The sequence below is a fragment of the Fringilla coelebs genome, assembly GCF_963513975.1.
Source record: "Fringilla coelebs genome assembly, chromosome: 2".
Taxonomy (NCBI): domain Eukaryota; kingdom Metazoa; phylum Chordata; class Aves; order Passeriformes; family Fringillidae; genus Fringilla; species Fringilla coelebs.
This window is the reverse complement of record NC_140029.1, coordinates 9,342,089-9,363,252: the sequence shown is the minus strand read 5'-3', so window position 1 is coordinate 9,363,252 and position 21,164 is coordinate 9,342,089. Positions and strand designations below refer to the sequence as shown.

The following is a 21,164-nucleotide window of genomic DNA, read 5'->3' as shown; positions in this document are numbered from 1 at the left end:
ACACCTCGGGTGGGGACAGTGCCACCTCTGGGGCAAGGGCCCTGTCCCTGGGCAGGGCAGGTGCCACCTCTGGGGCGAGGGCCCTGTCCCTGGGCAGGGCAGGTGCCCCCTCTGGGGTGAGGGCCCTGTCCCTGGGCAGGGCAGGTGCCACCTCTGGGGCGAGGGCCCTGTCCCTGGGCCCTGCGCTTCCTGTCCCCACTGCCCCAGCCACCCTGTCCCTGCTACCTTACCCCACTGAGCCCCTTCTGTCCCTCTTCCTCCTCCAGGCCATGGCTGGAAAGATCACCAAAATCCTGCTGGTGCTGGCCATCCTCCAGTACGGGCTGAGGGTGGATGCCCAGGCAGTGAAGGCCACGGAAGAGGTTCTGACACAGCACGAGGAACAGCGCAACCAGGAGATGAGCTGGCTGGTGAGAAAGACTGTAAATCACTCAAGTGACTGGGCAGCTGGGAATAACTCCTGGTTATTCCACTCCTGGTTATATAATTCCTGGTTATTCTCTGTGAACAGCAGGGCAGTGATCCTCTAGCATGGGCTGAGTTTAAAGTGTCTCTGCCCAGCTGTTGTTTCCTGCCTGCTCCTCATCTCTGTTTTCCAGTTCAGAGGCCAGGGTACACGGAGAACAACTGGCCTTACCTAAAGACTGAGGCAAAGAAGGCATTAAATATCTCAGCTGATTCCTCATTCTATCTCACTATATTTCATCCCCATCCTGTAAAGGATGGAGATTCCTCTGAGCTCTCCTTTTGTTGCTAATGAATTTATAGAAACATTTTTATTCTCTTGTATGGCAGTTAATATAAAACCAGATTCAGTTCTGTTTGGGCTTTGGCCCTTCTGATTTTCTCCCTGCACAACCCCACCACAGCTGTGCAGTGCTCCTGAGTGGCTGCCCCTTCTTCCAAAGGTAATAAAATCTCTGGCTCCATATAAGTTCCATCCAAAGCTCCAGCTGGCTGGGCAGGGTGTTGCTGTGGGGCTCCAGTGTGTCTGACATGAGAGGAGGGGGACACATCCCTAGATATCTCATGTGGCAATGTCACTGCTTGAGGCAGCAGTGAGTGGGGCAGGCTGGGGGAAGGCTGGGTTGAGGGACAGACAAGAAGCACCAGCACCCAGGGGAACTTTTAAAGCTGGGGAAAGGGTGCAGGGGCTGTAGAGATAGTTTTGGGAAGGGCAGGCACAGAGGGGCACAGGGCTGCCAGCTACAGCCAGTGCCTGTGGGGATGTGCCCCCATCCCCAAGGAGTTCCCCAACTTTCTGGCTGCCTCAAGGCTCCTGCACTCCCTTTCCCACCCATACCTGGGCCCTCCATCTCCTGCTCCCACTGCCTCAGCTACCACATCTCTGTCACCCAGACCTGTTGAGCCCCTTCTCTCCCTCTTCCTCCTCCAGGCCATGGCTGGAAGACTCACCAAAATCCTGATGGTGGCTGGCATCTTCCAATACGCACTGAGCGTGGATCTCCCAGCAGTGAAGGTCACAGAAGAGCTCCTGAAGCAGCACGAGGAGCAGCGCAGCCAGGAGATGGCCAAGCTGCAGAAGATGGAGCAGAGGATGCAGGAGCAGAGCAGACCCACCCAGGAAAGCACGCTCCACTCAGTCTGCCAGCAGTCATGGTTCTGGAATTGTGTTGAATTGATCCTCACACTCTTTGGGATCTACTGGATGCCCTGTAAGAAGAGAGCAGGTTCTGGCAGTGGCAGCCCAGAGAAAACCACCTGCAGTGCCCGGGAGCGGATGGAGGAGAACAGGCCCTTGGATAAGGTAGGGAACTCCGCTGCTTTTGCCTTTTCCTTCCCACAGACAATGTTCTGACAGCTGCATCCAGCTATGGGAGCTGGCAGTGCCTACAAAGCCCTGAGCACCTGCAAGGACATCACTGACCACCCTGAGACCAACCACTGTGCACTTTTCCCACCAGAGCTGGGCACTGGGCAAGATCTGCTGATACCACTGCAGCCATGGAGAGCAGCAGCCACAGAAGGTGCCGTGCTTCCTCCTCTCCCACCTGAGGAGGCAGAGTCCAAATTCCTGCTTCCACCACAGCTTCTGCAAATGGCCCCAATTGTGATGATCCCCCTGCCAGGAGATGCAGAAGTGATTTCCCCCCTGTCCATCTGTTAATAAAATTGATGATTTGCTTTGAGAAATCCTATGTCTGTGAGGGTCTGAGCAAGACTGTGTTGGGAGGTGGCTCCATTTCCCCTCTGTAACAAAGACATTAAGTTAGTGCTCCCATGAACGTTTGCAGTGGTTACACTTGTGCTTATACAATTTGCACCTCCCTGTCTTCTCTCCTCCTGGGGTTCTTGCTGTCTCCTCCTCCCAGCATCTTTCCCATGCCCTGGAATACCTCTGAACTGGCTTCAAAAGATTCTGCTGAGATCAGCAGCTCCATCATAGGGTCTTTTCCTCAAGCTGTTCTTTATAGAATGGTTGTTCCACCAACTGGAACACCAAAAGCCCTGCAAAGGCCATTGTGCCACCTATTTCTGATCATCAGATCTCGACCCACAGCTGAAGCCTCAGCCACCTCTGGACACAGTTTGATGGGTGCTGGGTGACCCCCCTTGTGCACACAGACCTCCTGCTTTTCTCCCTGCACTCCCAGAGTGGGAGCACTGCCTGTGTCTGCCAGGCTGCTGCGAAATCACTCAGGCAGAGCTGTGTCTTTGTCCCAGGTGTCCAAGCCTGGCAGTAGTGGGGCTGCAGGGGAGGCCTGGGAGGAGAGGGAAAATGCTGCAAGGGGGAGTGAGGAGGGAGGAAGGAACAGTGAGGGACAGTGAGGAGGAGGAATCCCTAGTGAAAATGTCATTTCCAAATAAATGCTTCCAGGACTAAATTGACATGACAATCAAGTATTATTATCTTTTCATGTATTTAATAAAGTTTTAAACGTTTATAGTTTCATGTGTCAAGGGACAGGAGTATGGTCTCATGGTCATTTTCATGGATGTCAGTCCTGAAATTAGGCATTCCAGTTCCCTGTGCACTACTGTACAGGTAAGCTGCACAATAAAACACAAATTATTTTCACTCCTCTCCCCATTCAACATAGCAAATTTCAAGACATACAGAGATTGTATGAGAGCATTTCACATGTCAGCCTGTAAACAAAGCACAATATGCAATTTTAATTCTTGGAGAGTGTCACTACCCTATAAATTTATTAATATTCCTCAAAAGAACACTGGATGAAGAGATTGAATGCACCCTAAGCAAGTTTACTGACAATTCAGAACTGGGAGGAGTTGGCCAATCCACCTGAAGGCTGTACTGCCATTCTGTGAGACCTTGATAGGCTGGAGAGTGGAACAGAGAGAAACTTAATGAGGTTCAACAAAGGCAAGTGTAGGGTCCTGCACCTGGGGAGGAACAGCCCCAGGTACCAGCACAGGTTGGGGGCTGACCTGCTGGAGAGCAGCTCTGCAGAGAAGGACCAGCAAGTCTTGGTGGGTGACAAATTGACCCTGAGCTGCCAGTGGGTCCTTGGGGCCAGGAGAGGCAATGGGATCATGGGGTGCACTCTGAAGAGTGTGGGCAGCAGGTCAGGGAGGGGATCCTTTCCCCCTGCTCAGCCCTGCAGAGGCCACACCTGGAGTGCTGTGTGCAGGTCTGGGCTCCTCAGTACAGGAGAGACAAGGAGCTATGGGAGATGGCCCAGCAGAGGCCACAGCGATGAGGAGGGGTCTGGAGCATCTCTCTTGAGAGGAGAGACTGTAGGAGCTGGGCATCTTCCATCTGGAGAGGAGTAGACTGAGAGGGGATCTCATCAATGCATATAAATATCTCAAAAGCAGGTGCCAAGAGAATGTGCCAGACATTTTATAGTGGCCCAGTGACAGAATGAGGAGCCATGGCCATAAACTAAAACACAAGGAGTTCTACCTCAACACGAGGAAGAAGTTTATGCCAAAGCTGGCAGGGCACTGAAACAGGAGGATGGTCATGAGTCTCCTCTCAGGAGCCATTCAAAACCCACCTGGATGTGCTCCTGTGTCATCTGCTCCAGGTGACAATGGCTTTGGGCAAGAGGATTGGACTGGGTGATTTCCAGAGGTCCCTACTAACCCTAATGGTTCTTTGGTTTCGTGAACTTGTAAAATTTATTAAAAACTGCTTGTGTGTGCAAATGTTAAAGAGAAGCATAAAATGTAATATGTAAATCATCTTTTTATACGTCCTTGTTGCTTTTTCTTTCCCCGTTCCCTTGCCTCTTCCCTTCCCCAGTTCTCTAAGTCCCTGAGGCCAATAGTAGAAATACTGCAATGCTCAATTGCCGAGGGAGCAGGCGGGCTTTTCCCAGGTTTTTTTATTTCCCAGGCTCCTTGAGGAACCGCACGGCCATGGCGGGCCCTGCCCGCGAGAGGTCGCCCTTGTACCGGAGCCGGGTGCCGACGGCTCGGGAAAATCCCCGCGGATTCCCTTAACAGGCGCTTTCTGTGACTGCAAATATCGCTGCATCATCATTCCTTCGCTAAAGAAGACAGTTTTAATGCAGTTTCTCCATTTTGAAATGATGATGCTCCTTAGAAGGACATAATTTGCTGATTAGAGATATGTTTGTTTAGCTGCAGTGCCTAAAGTTTCAAATTTGATTGCGTTCATTTTAATCACGTAACTGATCTTATTTTCAGTACATGGACTTGTTTGTTCCAAATGCATTTATGAATTCTGATCTCAGTTATATCACGTGCTGAAAGGGATATTACTAATTCCTAAAATCATAAAATCCCAATTTATGCAGAGGAGAAAGTGCTGGAAGAAGGAAGCGTGTTTTGAATTTATTTGAAAAGAAAAAAGGGCTCAATTTTAAGTCCTTAATCCTGCTTATGCTGCCCTAAGGGATAGGCTCCAAAGCTACACATGTCCTTGTGCCTCTGATGTGAAAGACCTGTCAAATGTCACACACTGAGTGTGACACAGATACACTCAGATAATGGCACATTGCCCCTGCCCGTGGCTGCATGTCTTTTCTCTGCCATGCTTTACCATGTCTTCCTTCTTTCTAGATGCAACCTACCCCAGAAACTGCCAGCTGCTCCAGCTACCATCCCTCATTCTTCCACCCTACACGACAAGGGAGGAGAAAATAAACTATTTGAGGCAGTAGCACTTCACAGCAGAGTTTCCTGGCTCCTGTCCCACCCCTTCTGCCCTGTGATCAGAGTGCCTGCTCCTCCTCTGCTTGGAACTCCTTGGGAGAAGAAAAACCTGAGCTTTCTGGGCCTGCAAGACAAGCACCAAAGAGGGGAAACTTTTAAAAAAGCAAGGCAGGGAGAGGTTTTAGTGATGGAAAAAATTGTAGCTGGCAAGTCACCTTTAATCCAGAGATGGATTTTCAGAAACCTTCAGCCAAGGATTAAAGTGGGAGCTACAAAGAAATAACTAATAATATTACACACAGATGTAATCATCTGTCCCAACCTCACATGTTTAACAGTCAGGTCTGTGGGTCATAGGGTGAAGAGCAGGGATCCAAGGGCATACAATGCCAGCAGCAAAATGTTGCTCGAGTTCCACAGAGCTCCTTTCCCAGCCCACTTCCAGCCTGCCAGCAAGGAGTGTCCACGCTCTCCAGGATTTGTGTGCCAGGGATATGGGGCTGGAAGTGTAAGAGGTTCATTACCTTGTTCCAGAGGTTACTTAGCTGCTATTTTAGGAACAGGTCATCACTGGGCCATAAAGCGCTTGGAAAACATCCTCTCTCACCCTTTCTCTGTGCAGTGGTGGGGAGAATGCCAGTGGAAAATTCCTGTGCATAATGAGGTCAGATATACTAGGTTTTCCATCTTTTTAAACTACCCAAGCAGTGAAAAGCAACTGGAGTGACAGTCAAGGCTAATCCAAACACAGCTTCAGGAAACATTATGCAAGAACGGGACCTTGATGTAAACAGGAGATCAGGACCTTCATGCAAATGGGAGCCACTGAAAACATCAGGTTGATGGCCTGCTGAGATGGGATTGTTCTAATCAGAAGAAATATTTGAAAGCTAACTCCATCTCCTGAGCACAACAATGTCTAAACCCAAAGGTGGATATTTGTGGGGGTCCCAGGTGTGGGTTTCTCTGGGTTTGGATTGAAGGCACTTGAGACAGTAGTTCATGTTCAGACTCAGGTGTTTATTATTTCTTATCAGTAAAGCAGTCTCACAACCATGAGTTTGGCAGATTTTCATTACAAGGCACAAAATGGCCAACAATCTCTTGTTCCAAAGTATTTCAAAACTGAACTCTCCAATGAAGAAAGGACACCTAGATTATTTTCCCTTTTAACCCAATAACTGATCCCAAAGAGCTGCAATGAGGACTTTTCTGCCCAATTACAAAATGCCACCCAAACCCATGGAGAAGAAGGAAGAAGAAGCATGAAGAAGAAACCCAGGATGACACCCTGTGCTCTCCATCTTGTTTCCATCCACAATGTACTAAAAATCCCAAAACTTAAATTTCTCACCAAGTGAAACACCTACACTACTCTCTATGATCTATTTCACACTTTTGTGGATTCCAGTCTATTCTGGAGTTTAGGAAACTTTCTCCATGAATGAGGGTCAAAGTCAGTGCTCCCCTGGGGGTCAGGGCACCCCAGAGCAGACAGAGAAATATTCCCAGTGCCCTGGGTTTCCACAGATATGGGAACATGTGACTGAGCACCCCAACTGGGCCTTGGAGCCTCAGAGCCAGCATGGGCTGGAAGGGAAGTGACATCAAAGAGAGGGAACAGTTTGTACACCGGCCAACATGCAGAGGTTGAATTTCTCCCCAGCAGGTAACAAACACCAACATCTGTGAAAGTCACTGTGCAGTGAATAACAAACATCCAAATGGGGGCATCCAGAGAGGCAGCAGTCCAGCCCTGCCAGCATCAGCAGCTGCACTCCAAGCACAAAGCTTCTACTGCAGTGACTACTGACCGAGCCCAGCAGCCCTTTGCAAGGAGATGCCTCTCATCCAACTGTGTGTCAGTGCCTGACTAGGAGAGCTGATGGCTTTGCTTCAGAATTTGGCTCTGACATAGGGGAACAGAGCAGGAAGAGAAGGCAGCAAATGCAGGCAAGCCCTTCTGAACTCGCTGTGATTCTAAAAAGTACTGTTGAGCTTCTTCTTTGCACAAATGATCAAAACAATGCTGTGCCATGACAAAGGCTGGCTTTACAAACAGCATGGTGGAAACCTGCAAATAAGCCAAGCACATAAGTGCATAACTGGATTAATTTGTTTTTAATGAGGTGCAGTAAGAAAAGTAATAATCAGAGAAAGTAAGGGCTGCTTTTAAAAATTATTTTCAGACACACCACAAGTTTTATGTTCAAATTTGACCTTATACATACATGCATACATTCATGTATAAAGGTAAGTTTGTGTATAAATATTACATAAATATAATAAATATAATTTCCTTTATCTACATTGCCTTTTTCATCATTAAAGAATTTGAATCATCTGCCTTACACAGAGAAGTTTTAATAACCATGTTTGTATGGGAAATACAGTGGGCTCTTTTCAGCCACTCACTAGTATCACTTTGTGAAGCCTTAAATGGCTTAAAATGCCCTTTAAACACTCTTAATTCTGCTTACTTCAGAGAAATCTCAACTTACAGAAAACTGGAAGGCGGGGGCGGGGGGAATCTTGTTCCTGAGCAGTATTGGTCTGATCCACTCAAGCGTGAGCTTTTTATATCAAGTCTGTCTGTAAGCAATAATTCTGACCCATATGGTTTACTGAATCAGAGACTAATTTTATAATATCCCATCCAAATTTATATCTTAGTACCTGAACATTTTGCCTTACCAACTAGAATGTTGCCCTGCATAATTCATGAAGCTGTGAATTATTTTTCATATATCCTCTGCCTCTATTTTTTAAGAAAGTTGTTTGAAAACCAAACAATAGAAAAATAAAAATGCTTAACAGTGTTCAGAAACAAACATAGACCATGATGTTGTGAACATCATGGAGAGCAGTGAGGGACTATTCACACATCCAAGATAAATCCTAGATGTAAATATTTCCTTGATCATAGCTTACACACTTGAGGGTGCAAAAACAAAGCAAAATATTGTTCAAATTCCAATAATAATACTTCTCATTATATTAATTTGTAACTTGAAAACATCCATGAAACCTGCTCCTATTAAAAAAACCCAAAACAGAGTACAGTACCTTTAATATTTCTGTTACCTCCCTCTTGGATGCTTAACAAGCAAAACAGCATAAACTTCCACAGATGGATCTTTAGCACAGTTTAGCAGAGCTCTATGCATCCCATCAGAGTAGTAGAGAGCAGTGAAATGAAGACAGACGGTGCAATAAGTGCAAGAGCTGTGAATGAATGTGAAGAGAAATTGATTTTGAAATGTTCTTGGCACTTTCCCAAGAAAATATTATCACTGTATTTAAAGAGAAGCATTCCATGCATTGTTTCAGGATTATTAAGAATAAACTCTGACCTCCTTAATTATTTTCTCTTCTGAGACCTATTTTCAGTGCAGCTGCAACATTTACATAAAAACCAAGCAAACTTGTATGGATTGTCAAACTTAAGTAAAACAAGAATTGTACTTGAGCACCATGTCTACTTCTGGGCTCCCCAAGACAGACATGGAGCTACTGGAGAGAGTCCAGCAAAGGGTCACAATGATTTTAAAGGGCCTGAAACACCTCTTCCACAAGGAAAGGCTGAGAGATTTGTGACTGCATGCCTTGGAGAAGAGGAGACTGAGGGAGGGACCTCATCAGTGCAGAGGAACACCTGGAGGGAAAGTGCAATCAGGACAGAGCCAGGATTTTCTAAGTTGTGCCCAGTGACAGCACCAGATGCAAAAGGCACAAACAGAAACACAGTTCTGTCTGAACATCACGAAACACCTTTTTACTGTGAGGGTGTCTGAGCACTGGCACAGGTTGTCCAGGGATGTCGTGGAGTCTCTGTGCTCAGATATTCCAAAGGCACCCAGACACAGCTCTGGGCAGCTCACCCTAAGTGACCTGCTTGAGAAGGGGGGGGAGCTGGACCAGAGTGAGGCTGGACCACTTCCAACCTCAGCCATTCTGTCATCCTGTATAGTGAACTGAGCTTTAAAATGTGTCAATTAAAAAATAAAAATTCTTGAGGAGACTGCAGTATCTTGAGAATCAACCTCATTCCTTTTCAATGTTAGTTAGTTCATTCTTTCAGTGGACAAGAACTATACACCCAAGGTCTGGTTATTTTATGCTTTCCTAGGTTTGCAGCTGTAAGTGATAATGCATCAGCACCCCATGGAGAGCAGTCAGTATTCTGCAGACTTCTAAAAACATGTAGACCAGGCTGCTCTCAGGTGCACAAAGCTGGACCTGGGTGAATTCGCATGACTCTGTGCTCCCTAACCTATGCTGCTTACTTCTTAGGGAAAACTGGAAACAAGTGGGCTAGAAGGTTTTCAGGAAAAGTCTTGTATTAAAGTTTTCATTTTTGTAAACCCAGCCTTGTCTTACAGTTTTGTTAATCTGCCAAAAAAACCATAAATCCCCAAAAAAACAAAAGAAACCCACAATCAAAAAAAAAAAAAAAAAGAAAAACCAAAAACCCAAAAAAACCACCCACCCCACCAAAACAATCAAGCAAACACCAAAACACCTGGGAGAGGTTTTGCTTATGGACAGTGTTGTATTTGTGGGTGACTCTGTGTGTGTGTACTCATCTTGTAACACACAACATTATCACAAGGCACTATGAAATATTCAAACTAAGAGACCCAAACCTGGTCAAAGCATGGCCAAAATGGAAATTTTAAAGAAGGTCAAACACTGCACTAGTTTTGATGATTCAGAAGCTGGAAATCTTCCATTTCCATTATCTAACTTCCTTAGCATATCGCTAAAGGATAACTTGTTTCTGCAGATGCTAGTCTTCCTGAAGGACATAAAACCACTATTATCATTATCATCATTAGCTGCATGTAAGACTCCATGATATTTTCTTATCACACTCAGTGTTGCAGCCTGAAATCCCAGCAATTTGCATCATTCCTCAGTGCCTGTGGCTGTGCCCAAGGCCCAGTCACTGTCCCAGCTCCCTTCATCACCAGGCAGGGACTCCTCCTGGTGAGGTCCCTGCCCTGGCAAGTAGAAGCACAGTTTGTTAATGCAAGTCTATTATTCCCATTACAGCAATTATTGAGATCAGCTAACACCAAGGCAATAGCAAAATGTACTAGTTGACTTCCTATATTGATTTTTGTTCCTGTACTTTGAAATGCTTCCAAATTCCGGCTGTGACAAAAATGTTACAATTAAAATCTTGGATATCACACTGACATCTATTGTAGAAAAGATGCACTTAAGGAAATTTAGAATTTACAATATATTTTGTAGTGACAGACTAATTAATGAGACAAAAAGAAGGGTTTGGTTTAAATATCAACAGTAGAGTGCCCAGTGGGATTCTTTGCTTCCTTATTCTACCAGACAATGCCAGAGCCATGCAGAGAACTGCAGATGAATGACTGCTCTCCAAGCACACAAGAGTACTTGTGTTCAGTAGAAATCACTTTGAACATTAAAAAATTGGATAACCTGCTGGACAAAGAAACTGTTAATTGTGACATGTCTGAGAAGAGTTCCACCATCCTGTTAATCTGAACAGGCTCAAGGCAAGGGAAGGAAAAACAGGGATAACAAAACCTATGGAAAAAAAGTTCCAGATAGGGTCAAGGTACTACTATTTTAAAGTTAGAGTTTTACCAGCTAAGCCAAATCTCTGAATTTCAAACTTCCTGTTCCGCAGAAAGCCCTGGCATTTGTGAACAGCTGAAGAGTGATTCACGCGTCACAGGTAGTTCTACATAAAGATACTGAAAAATGCAATATTCTCTTCAGAGACTCTGTAACAGCTGTTATGTGTCTACCTAAGCTGAAACCCTTACCAAAATCATCCTACCTCTCCAAATGGAAAATGTGACATTTTGTAATAAAAATCAGTTCTGTAAGCAATGAGTACATCTGCCCATGCTTTCAGTATCTCATTACAAAAATATGTAAGTTGCCACAAAACAAGAAACAAACCAAAACAACTTTTGGTCTTGTCTCATAAGGAAGAGACATGCATGACTGTACAAGTACCTATTCAGCATTTCCCAGTATCCCATAATTTCTCATGTTGACCAATTTCTACCACATTTGGTAATTAAGACAGTCTCAAAGAAATTAAACTCCTGTTAAATTACCAAATTTTATCAATCTGAGTAGTGCACAAAAATTCAGCGCGCTCTTGAAGCAAAAAGTAATTCAGTGCAGCCCTGTTTTCTGATGTGTAATTATCACTGTGATAAAATGGCAATGCATGCACCAAAACTTAGGTTATGCAGAAATTGTATTTGTATTATCAACTTGTATTATCACACACAAGTTACAGGAGACAAGGTTGACTCAGGAAAAGAGATTTTGTTGAGCAATGCCAAGAACATTTCATTTTCATAACAGGTGTTCATATCACTGCCAAATGATTGCTATGGAACAAAAACCACAAAACCTTTTGTGTAGCTTTGTAAGTGGAGTCCATACAGAACAGGATAGCTCAACCTGAGAAATAAAAAAAATACTTATGATAAGAAACTAGAATATACTGAGCAACCAGAAACTGCTGGGACAATTTGGCTATCAAATAACAATGCTATGAAACCTTTGGGGCTGCCTCCACTGCATGACTACTGCTCAGACTATTTCAAATATTGGCTACTAGCATGGTCTGTGCAGTGCAGTGAGAATTCCATCCACCCCCACCCCCCTTGCCCCCACAAAGAGCCCTCAACAGAGAATACTGGAAATATAAATACTTATTTTCTGATGTAGGCATGAAACAGCTTGGCCTAATTAATTCCTTTCTGCCAAATGCCCCAGAGTCAGCTGCCCATCAAAAGTGAACTGACTGCAGGGCTGGGCTGTAAACCCAGAGCCTCTAGGACAGGAGCGTGGATTCCTGGGACAAAGCCCATCCAGGCAGGAAAGGAGCTAACTGCAAATCTGACCTGCAGTAGCAAAACTCTCTGGGGAGGGAAGAGCAGCACTGGGGAGTAAAGAACCAAGGGCTGATACTGATAGGTAGCATAGGAACTGAGTTTGGATTTATTAGCAGGTTTGCTCAAACCAGCCTTGAAAAGCCTGTAGCACAACCCTGCTGATGTGTTCACACTATTTAACACAACTCTGTTGCTGAAGCTCAGCCTGTGCATGGAGGCCAGTGCTCTCCTTCAGCTCAGGAGAGATGTGGAATCCTGTGTGAGAACAAAACTGCAGCCACAGGGATATCCCAAAATCCTGAAGGCATACAAAACTGGTACATCACTAAAAGCTATAAAAGACAAATGACAGATCAATCCATAAGACATTTGTTTGGAGATGCCTCCAGTCCCTACACAACAACTGAAGAGAGACAATTGTGTTTTCTTGGAGATATCAGGCACTGCATTCCTTGAAGGAATCTGTAAATAAACTAGAAATGAACCAGCATACATGAACAAATACACCAATAGGTGCCACTTTGAGCGTGGGTTGAACTAGATCCTAAATTTCCTCCCAAGCCTCTTTATTCTATGATTAGACATTTTATCAATATGCAATAAGCATTTATCAATTAGACATTTTATCAATAAGCAAATCTCCAGAATAATGGTGGATTTACTAATACAGAACAAACAGCTTTAAGGCTTCAGTTCCCTCCTCTACCCATCACACCAGGATCATATCCCTTCCTTGTATAATCCATACTTTTTTCACAATCCTTGGTTTCTGGCATCAGATTTATAGAGCAAAGAGGAGGCACAGCATGCCCAAAGCAAACAAACCAAGGAGCTGCAGAGTGAGGGGGGGAATTCACATTTTTTGTCAAGCTAAAGACCCTCACTGGAGGCCCACTTTTGCTCTGAAGAGGAAGGAAAACCTCAAATGATCTGGTGAGAAAGAGAAACCCATGAACTACACCTGAGAATCAGCCCAACTTCTCCTCCAGTTGTATTAGAACTGCACTTGTGCTTTGTTTGAGAAAAAAATACACAGAGCACAACCTGAAAGCATAAAACTTTTGTACATGAACGCTGGGGCAGTTTAACATTTGGGGTGTTTGCAGCTACAAGAAGCATGTGTTTCTTCAATGTATCTCTCCCTTTGGCATTGGTGGTTTAATCCTCATACAAAAGAAGTACAGCAGAAACTGTCAGCCTCATTTCTTGCTCGATTGCTCTGTGGCATTTGCTAAGCTCTCCTTCTTTCAACAGAAGACTCCTCAGAGCACAGAAGGTGTTCCTTCTTGGCATGTCATTACTGACTCCCTTTTGACTCTTATGTAGAAAAATGTCACTAATTCAGCTCATTTTCTTGAGCTGAATAATAAAATTCAGCTTTTGAGCTGAAAAATAATTTGAGATGAAATAATAATAAAATCTGTATTTTTCTTAAATCCATTGCTGCTTAAACTGTCAGAGATCCAGTTCCCTTTGCTGAGGTTCTCAAAATAAGAGAGCCTTTTTAATTTGAAGACTGAATAGATGAAGGAAGCACCCCCAAAATGTCAAATAAATTATGTCAGAATAAAAAATAAAACACACAAATTTTAACTTAAAAAGGCATTTAGGGAGTACACTTTTCTAGAACCAACAGAAATTCTGCTGGAAAATCTTTAGCTACACTGTCAACCCTATCAATGGGCACCAAGAGAAGCCAGTTTATGACAGAAAATAACATATGAATGAGATGTCCTAGCCATTTGCAGGGCATTTTCACATTTTCAATGCTCTAGACTGCCAAGGTCTGTGTGGTAGAAACCACATATGGTACAATTGTGAATGAGCCAGAAGATGGGGCTTTAAAGAACACAGTACAAACACAGACTGGTATGAGGGTATCTGGAATGTAAACAAGGCAAAATGGCACTGAAGAGAAGTGAAGAAACCAAAATCAGGGGGTGAAAGCAAATATCTCTGAGCAGATAATAAACCACAGAAACAAGAAGGAAAGAGAAAGGACAGATCAGTTGAATCAAAAACAGGGTGTGAAAGTGCAAGTGAGGAGCTGCACAGGCTTGAAGGAAATGGCTGAAACAAGTCGCCAGAACAAAGCTGAGAGAAGCCAGCCACAACTTCAGAAAGGTCTTTTCAACATGCAAAGGACAGAGCTCTGGTGCTTGCTACTGCTGGGTCAGCTGCTAGTTACTACTTGGAGCTCCAGCAAGCTGCTCCTTCCATGTCTCTTTGGAAAGGTCCTCAATTACTGAGGCTGCATGTCCAGAGAAAATACCAGGGATTCCCAGGTGCCCATAAGTCACAGGTCTTTGACGAGAAATTCACTTATGCTGCAGAAGTTCACATCATCAGCGGCAGAAGTGACAACTATGTACATTTGCATCATGAAAGAGTTGCTCTTAATCTCTACTTCAAGACTTTCCTTTTTTTATTCTTTCTTTTTACCGGAATCCATTCACTGACCTAAATTTTCTGCTCCTCCTAAGCTCTGCTTGGCTCATGCATGAAGGAAGGGGGCCAAAGATGGCCTTGTGCCACCACTGGTCTGCTGGAGACTTGCTTAGCTTCCCACGTAAACTGGCCTGGGGCTGCCCTCGTTTGGATTTGGCTCCATCCTTCAGCTGTGGCTGCAGCAGCCCCCGAGGGGCCGTTCCACAGCCAGGAATAACTCAGCAGCTCTCCGGCCACCCTTCCAGCCCCTGGATCTCTCCAGCAGACCAATTAACCCCTTTCCTCGGGGATGCACAGCCGGATCGGACAAAGGTGATGCCCGACCCTGCGTGAAGGAAGAGCCCCACTGCAAGAGGTGCCGGACACCAGAACAGGGTCAGCCCCTCGCGTGTATCGGCCCGGCGGTCCGGAGACCCGGGCCGGCCACAGCCACCCCGGGCGGCCACCGAGAAGCGCTCGCCGAGCGCAGGTGGGGCGGCGGCGGGCGAGAGGCACTGGGCGGGCACTGAACGCGCTGTACCGGATCCGGACCGGCTCCGCCGAGGCTCCGGGCCGGCATCGCCCATCGCTCCCGTCCGGCATCGCCCGCAACCCTCGCCCCGGCATCGCCCCCGCCTCGGCAGCAGCGCCTCGCCCGCCCCGTCCGGCAGCAGCGGGCGGCGGGAGCGCCCCTTTCCCGCCTCTCCGCTGCCTCCCGCCCGCCTCCCCCGCGCTCCCTCCGCCCCCTCGGCCGGCAGCTCCCGCCCGCCGCTCCCCGCTGCGCAGAGCGGCCGCGCCGGCGGGGGATGGAGAGCCAGCGCTGCTTCGCCAACCGCTTCGATGACTACCCGGGCAGCCCCGCGGCGGCGCCGGACAGGGAGGCGGCGGTGCCGCTGGTGACGGCCACCATCGAGCGCATCCTGCGGGAGCTGCCGCCCCTGGGCGGCCCCCGCGGCTGCCCGGGCGGGCTGTACGGCGGCGTGGCCGGCGTGGCCTACATGCTGTACCACGTCGCGCAGTGCCCGCTGTTCGCGCCGTCGCGGGACTCGTACCTGCGGGCCGCCCGCCGCGTCGTGGACGCCTGCCTGCGCTACCAGGAGGGATGCGGCGAGGCCGACGCCGACACCCGCGCCGCCTTCCTGCTGGGCGGCGCCGGGGTGTACGCGGTGGCCGCGCTGGTCTACCGCGCCCTGGGGCTGCCCGAGTACGCGCGGCCGCTGGGCAAGTTCAGGGAGCTGAGCGAGGTGTGCGCCCCGCTCTCCTTCCTCGAGTGCGGCTCGGACGAGCTGTTCGTGGGCCGCGCCGGGTACCTGTGCGCCGCGCTGGTGCTGAAGCAGCGGCTGGGCATGGAGGTAAGGGCGGGCCGGGGGCGCCTCTCCGGGCCGGGACGGTGCCCTCGGTGCTAGAGGGGAATGCGGCGGTGCGGCCGCTGTCTGCAGCTTGCACTTTCGGGGTGCAGATTCAGAGCCCCGGGGAGCGAGTCCCTGGGAGCTGTTCCCTTCAGCGCTCCTCCCCGAAATGAAAAGATGCGGCTTTGGGCAGAGGGAGCGGGATGGGGTCCCGGCTGTGGAGCGGAGCGCTGCATCCCGGGGCACGCCGAGAGCATCAGCTGTTGGTTGCCGGATGGTGAATTAGTTGGCAGAAGCCACCCCGGGCTTTTCAAGAGTATTTCCGTAAAATGAAGTGGGTGAGAAAAGAAATAAGGTTGAGTAAAACAGAGCTAGGAACGCTGTAATACCAAGCGGTGCTGTGCTGTAATTTTTAAGCAAGGAACCAGATTTTCAGAGGCATTTGGTCTTGCTAACCCCAGCATACAGACTTTCGGAAATCTGGCCGTGTATTTTGGTGCTTTTCATGAATGAGAGCTGGGAGTTTTTGCCGGGAAAGTGAGATGTGGTTATGGTTCAACATTACTATTGGTTTCAGTAGTCGGGACTTTACCCCGGGACATTGTCATTGTCAGTACAATTCAACTGATAATTCAGAGCTTCCACTGATTATGGCATAATAATTATTGCAACTGATTGTGTTTGCTGTGGTGATTGTTACTAAGTGGTCAGTGTGGTATCTGAGCAGGCAGTTGGTAGATTTTTTTTCCCCCCTGTCCTCTTGTCAGGTCCAATCTGTGTTTCCTCTGTTAATCACTGATTTGCAAGTTCATATGCTTCTGGCTTTCTTCCCTCCCAGGAGAGGAAGCAAGGTTTATTTATAAGTAAATAAATGATGTAAAACTAGTGGCTCTGCCCCATCTAATACCAGTCACTGCAACTGGAGTCTGAGGAGATTCACTTAATGGAGGTCTCAGGAGGCTCGAGGGTATCCAGAGAAGCCAGGAAGAATGTTAAATACTGTGATTGCCTTGAACTAGAATTCCTAACCACACTAAGCATTTCTTTCAAGTAGCATACCAAACCTGCTGTTTCTTTGTACAGGATTGTCTGACAATCATAACCATAAACATGGTTACATTATTTGTAACCATAACATAACCAAATTTTTCATTTGGTAGTCTTTCCCTTTACAGGAAAGTTTTGTAGACATGTCACAATCCATTGTGCAGCAGCACCTGCCTGAAGGGATGGTTTCTCATGGAGAAATAAACCATCCCTCTTGGTTCAGTTTGCACTGGGGGAGTGTGTCCAGCACCCATGTCAGTGCTTATGATGGTGTTGTGACATTCCAGCAGAAGGAGGTGGCACCCTGCACTCCACTGCTTTATTTAATGCTATTTCCATTTGCCTTACATCCCTGAGAATTGCTGAACAGTTGGGAGAGTGGGTGCAGTCACCTCTCACAGGCAGCGTGAGCAGTGGGAGAGCTCTACTCTATTTGCTTGCTTGGTGACAAATTGTACTAAAGGGAGCTGTAGAGATTTACACATCCCCACAGAAAAGCACAGGTGTGCACTTCTTGTGGAATCTATTTAGCAGGTGGGTTAATTGCTGTTTTGCCAATAAAACATATCCTGTGACCCCTTGCTGATGTTTTCATTGATGAGCTAACGTCCTTCTGTAGTATTATTTCTTCTGTCAAATACATTGTAATTTTAAATGCATAGTGCAAGAAACAAAGCACACCACTAATCATTAATAAAATAAAATTATTTTTTTAATTTTAAAAAATATTTTAAAAACTTGCAACTGAAATATTTTGCTTCTTTGCGAGGAGAATTATGATTTCTAGCCTATATGTGCTCAAGCTTGAGCAAAATTTGTGTCCTTCGATAAATATTCCCAGCCTAGTACAGAATTATTTTAATTAGTACCTTGCCAGGCCAAACCTTGCATCTTTTTACAAAGAGATGCCCAGAGAGAGTGCATGTCATTTATTACCCAAGGTCAAACTGTAAGCCAGGTACATCCCAGAATAGAAGCAATATCTTGTGATTCGAACCGCTGGAAAATGCTACCTCCTGTAATTTGATTGTGCACAGCCTCACATGGCTCATTGCAGCATGTTTTCTTGTTACCCACGTTCTTTTTTTTCCTTTTTTTTTTTTTTTTGAGGACACTGTGCAAATATTTCCAGCACAAAGTGAAATACATTCCTCACGTTGAAACCCAGCCGCTGCTGCCCGCATGGTTTTTTCCTCTGAAGGAGTCAAATGGTGACCTACATACAAGAAATCACTTGTCCTTGAAAAAAGCCTTTTGAGGGAATTTTATAATTTATGTCTTGTATTTGTTTTCTGTTTAATCCAAGCAGGGACGGAAGGTGACAGCTTTATTTCAGCAGACACGCATTTAGCTCAGCTGCTGTGCCCCAATACTTCAATTTCTTGCTAAAGAGTCCTGGTGTCTTTAAGCTCCACATGTTCTTCATGAAGTTAATGGACTGTCCTGAAGGATCCAGTCTGTTGGATAACACTGACCTCATGTGAAGAAGGCATTTGCATTCAGCTGGATCTCAGATTTTTAGGCTAATACAGCATTTTTCCCTGATTAATTAATTGGGATTTTTTGCATGAGTAAGGATTACTTCAACAGTCAAGGCTTAACAGGATTTGACTTTCATGATGCACTGTGCATTAGGAAAGATGTTTATTTTCATCACTTCTTTAATTTCCATTATATTGCAGTCAGTGCTTCCCAGACAGAGATAGGTAAAATACTGTTTTGGCAGAAACAGTGTGTCATTTGTATAAGGTGTGTGTTCTTCAGCTGTCCTTAACTGCTGTGTTTTCACCATTCAGGGGGGAAAAATTGTTTTATTCTCTCTTAAGTACATCTTTTTCTAATTCTTGTAGTGTTGGTTCATTGTGTGTCATTGGGGAAATCTGTCAGTCCTGCTTTTAATTACCTTCACTCACTCTCTGCTTGGGCAAAGAGCAGTAAGACACCATTAAAATGGTGGTCCTATCCCTCTGTTTGGATGATATCTTATCCTCTCCTCAATTTTTCTCCCTGATGCTTCAGTCCCATTTCGTGGTTGATGGAGCATGGTGTGCCTGGGTCGATGCACTCCCTTCTGGCAATGTAACTGTCAGATGATGGGAAAGGTACAGAAGTTCAAGTGGCTCCTTGTATTACCATCTGCTAAAGATGTTGCTGCCTTTTAGCACAGCTTGGGTTATCTTTTAATAACTGACTCTGTGGATGGGCTCCACTGACTTCCACTGGCTCAGGGTTGCAGCAGCAGCACGGACAGCAGTGGTGCCCGTAGGAGACAGGGCAGCATTTGGCACGGCCTGGGGCTGTGATTTCATTGGAGACCCTGCTTTCAAAAGACTTTGGGGACCCCATGAGAGGTGACAAGGGGAACCAGCACACTGGCAGCAGTGTAGCCAAACCTGTTTGCTCAGGGACTGAGGCACTGGGAGACTTGAGAGCCTGCAGAGGCTCTCCAGTGCCACAGTGGAGCATCCCAATTTCCTTTTCCAGCCAGTGCTAGGTCATGACTTGGTGTGTGTGTCCAGGGGTGTTATCCTGGCAGAGTGGGTACAATTCTATTCTGCCAGGGCCTGCCCAGAAAGGGCCATGGTCTTTCCAGCAGGACCTCTTTGAGTGCAGGGCCCTACTGAGAGCCATTCTTATCCTGGCTGCTGTCTATCACCAGAGCCTCTTTTGTCTTGGTCCTCAGGAGATTGCAGACCAAGCTGAATGAGTCACCTGGCATGTGGAAAGCAGGACCAGCTCTGCCGTGGGATGTCTGGGGTCTGGCTGCCCGAGCATGGAAGTGTCAGGTGATATTTTAACAGGCAGTGGAACAGATGGATGTGCAGTGTGGGGAACCTGACGGGTCCAGGCAGTGTGTGTTTTGTAATATTCTGGGAGAGAAGATACAAATAAATGAAAACTATTTTGTTTCAGCTCCTCAGACAATTCTAGATGATGTTATTGGTTCCTTAGAGCCTTCCCTCCAGATAGTGAGTGTTTAAAGACTCTTGTAAGCTACTTTGCTCCACTTTTTTCTTTTTTCTCAATCCCTTATGAAAAAATGGAAAATGTGAGAGGAAGAATCTTCCTGAGTCCCACCTAGAACATGTTCATTTGCAGTGTGGAATGTATTAATGCTGAACATAGTGTTTCTGAAAGACATACAAATTAAAGATCTTTGAAGGGAGCTCTGTAAAATACCCACAAAACGGATGCTCCTCCAAGTGCTGTAGTGCAGAATCCCCGTGTCAGGCTTTAATTCTCACCTGTGCCTGAAAGGGGAGGGTTGGCCTTTGAGGTGAGATTTCCTTCCTCCACTGTGGCCATTAAAGTCCTTTCTCTCTGTGGAAGAATTTGCCAGTTTATGTGAAACGTTGTGGTGTTTTAAATGTCAGATATGGTGCTAGCTGGGACTGTGCTGATTTCATTATTTCATTTCACACAGGCCACTACACAGCCAGGATCTCTTTTTTTGCCAGAGTTAACAGTAAAAATGAGTTAGCAGTAAAGATAAAATCTTTTCATCCTAGCCTGCTTCTTTTAAATATACAGTCTCCTAGCCATGGTTTTCAAAATTACACACAGGGGATAAATTTTGCATTAGTTTCCTTAAATTGATGGATTTAAACCAGAATTTGAAAACCAGCTTTTTCTAAAGTAAACAGGTAAACACAGGGAATTATTTGCATCTGGATGTTTTTATTTTTAAGGAATCTAAAATAAATTTGGTATACATTTCAGAATTTTCCTGTTTCTCTTCAACAAGGCAATGCAAGTCCTTTTTATTTTAACAGCCTTCAGAGTGAGAGATGGGGACATCTTGATAATGGCTGGATTCAGTTCAATGCAGAGGACTCTGAATATTCAGCTATAGAGTCAAAATAGAAAACTGGAGGTACAAAATGTTGAATTTCAAGTGCACTGTTTACCATCCAGCAAAAAAGCACTGTAATACAGACTGGATCCTGCTGGAATTGGAGGTCTGATTGACACAAATTTAGTGACATGAGTTATGTATTCTGCTGCAGAAATACGGATTTCAACCGCTTAGAGCTGAAGAGTGGTATTAAAAAGACAGTTCTGTACAAAAGCATTGCTGTATCTCTGTACCTCTTTGTGCTGTTGGAAGAATATTTGCCTATGCAGCAGCATCTTTCTGCTGAAAAGGCAGCCCAAAAAGTAATACTGATGTTATAATAAGAGATTTTAACAAAAAAAAAAAAAAAAAAAGAGGAAATCTATTTATGCGATGCATCTTTTGTGTCCAGAATTGTTTTCCACTTCTCCATCCTTCTCCTGACTCCTTTAAATTTCATATGCCAGCATTTAACTCTTAAACTTTTTTAGTTCA

At 45.9% G+C, this 21,164-nt stretch overlaps 1 protein-coding gene across 1 annotated transcript in view; it reads left to right on the top strand.

The window, feature by feature from the left end:
* Positions 1–15,244: 15,244 nt before the first annotated feature.
* LANCL3 (LanC like family member 3) overlaps positions 15,245–21,164 on the top strand; it is a gene marked incomplete at its 5' end in the record, with an annotated part of 31,339 nt that continues 25,419 nt past the window's right edge. Inside the window, one exon of the mRNA XM_084226197.1 lies at positions 15,245–15,790. Coding sequence (XP_084082323.1) covers positions 15,245–15,790 — 546 coding nt within the window. The remainder of the gene's footprint in view (positions 15,791–21,164) is intronic.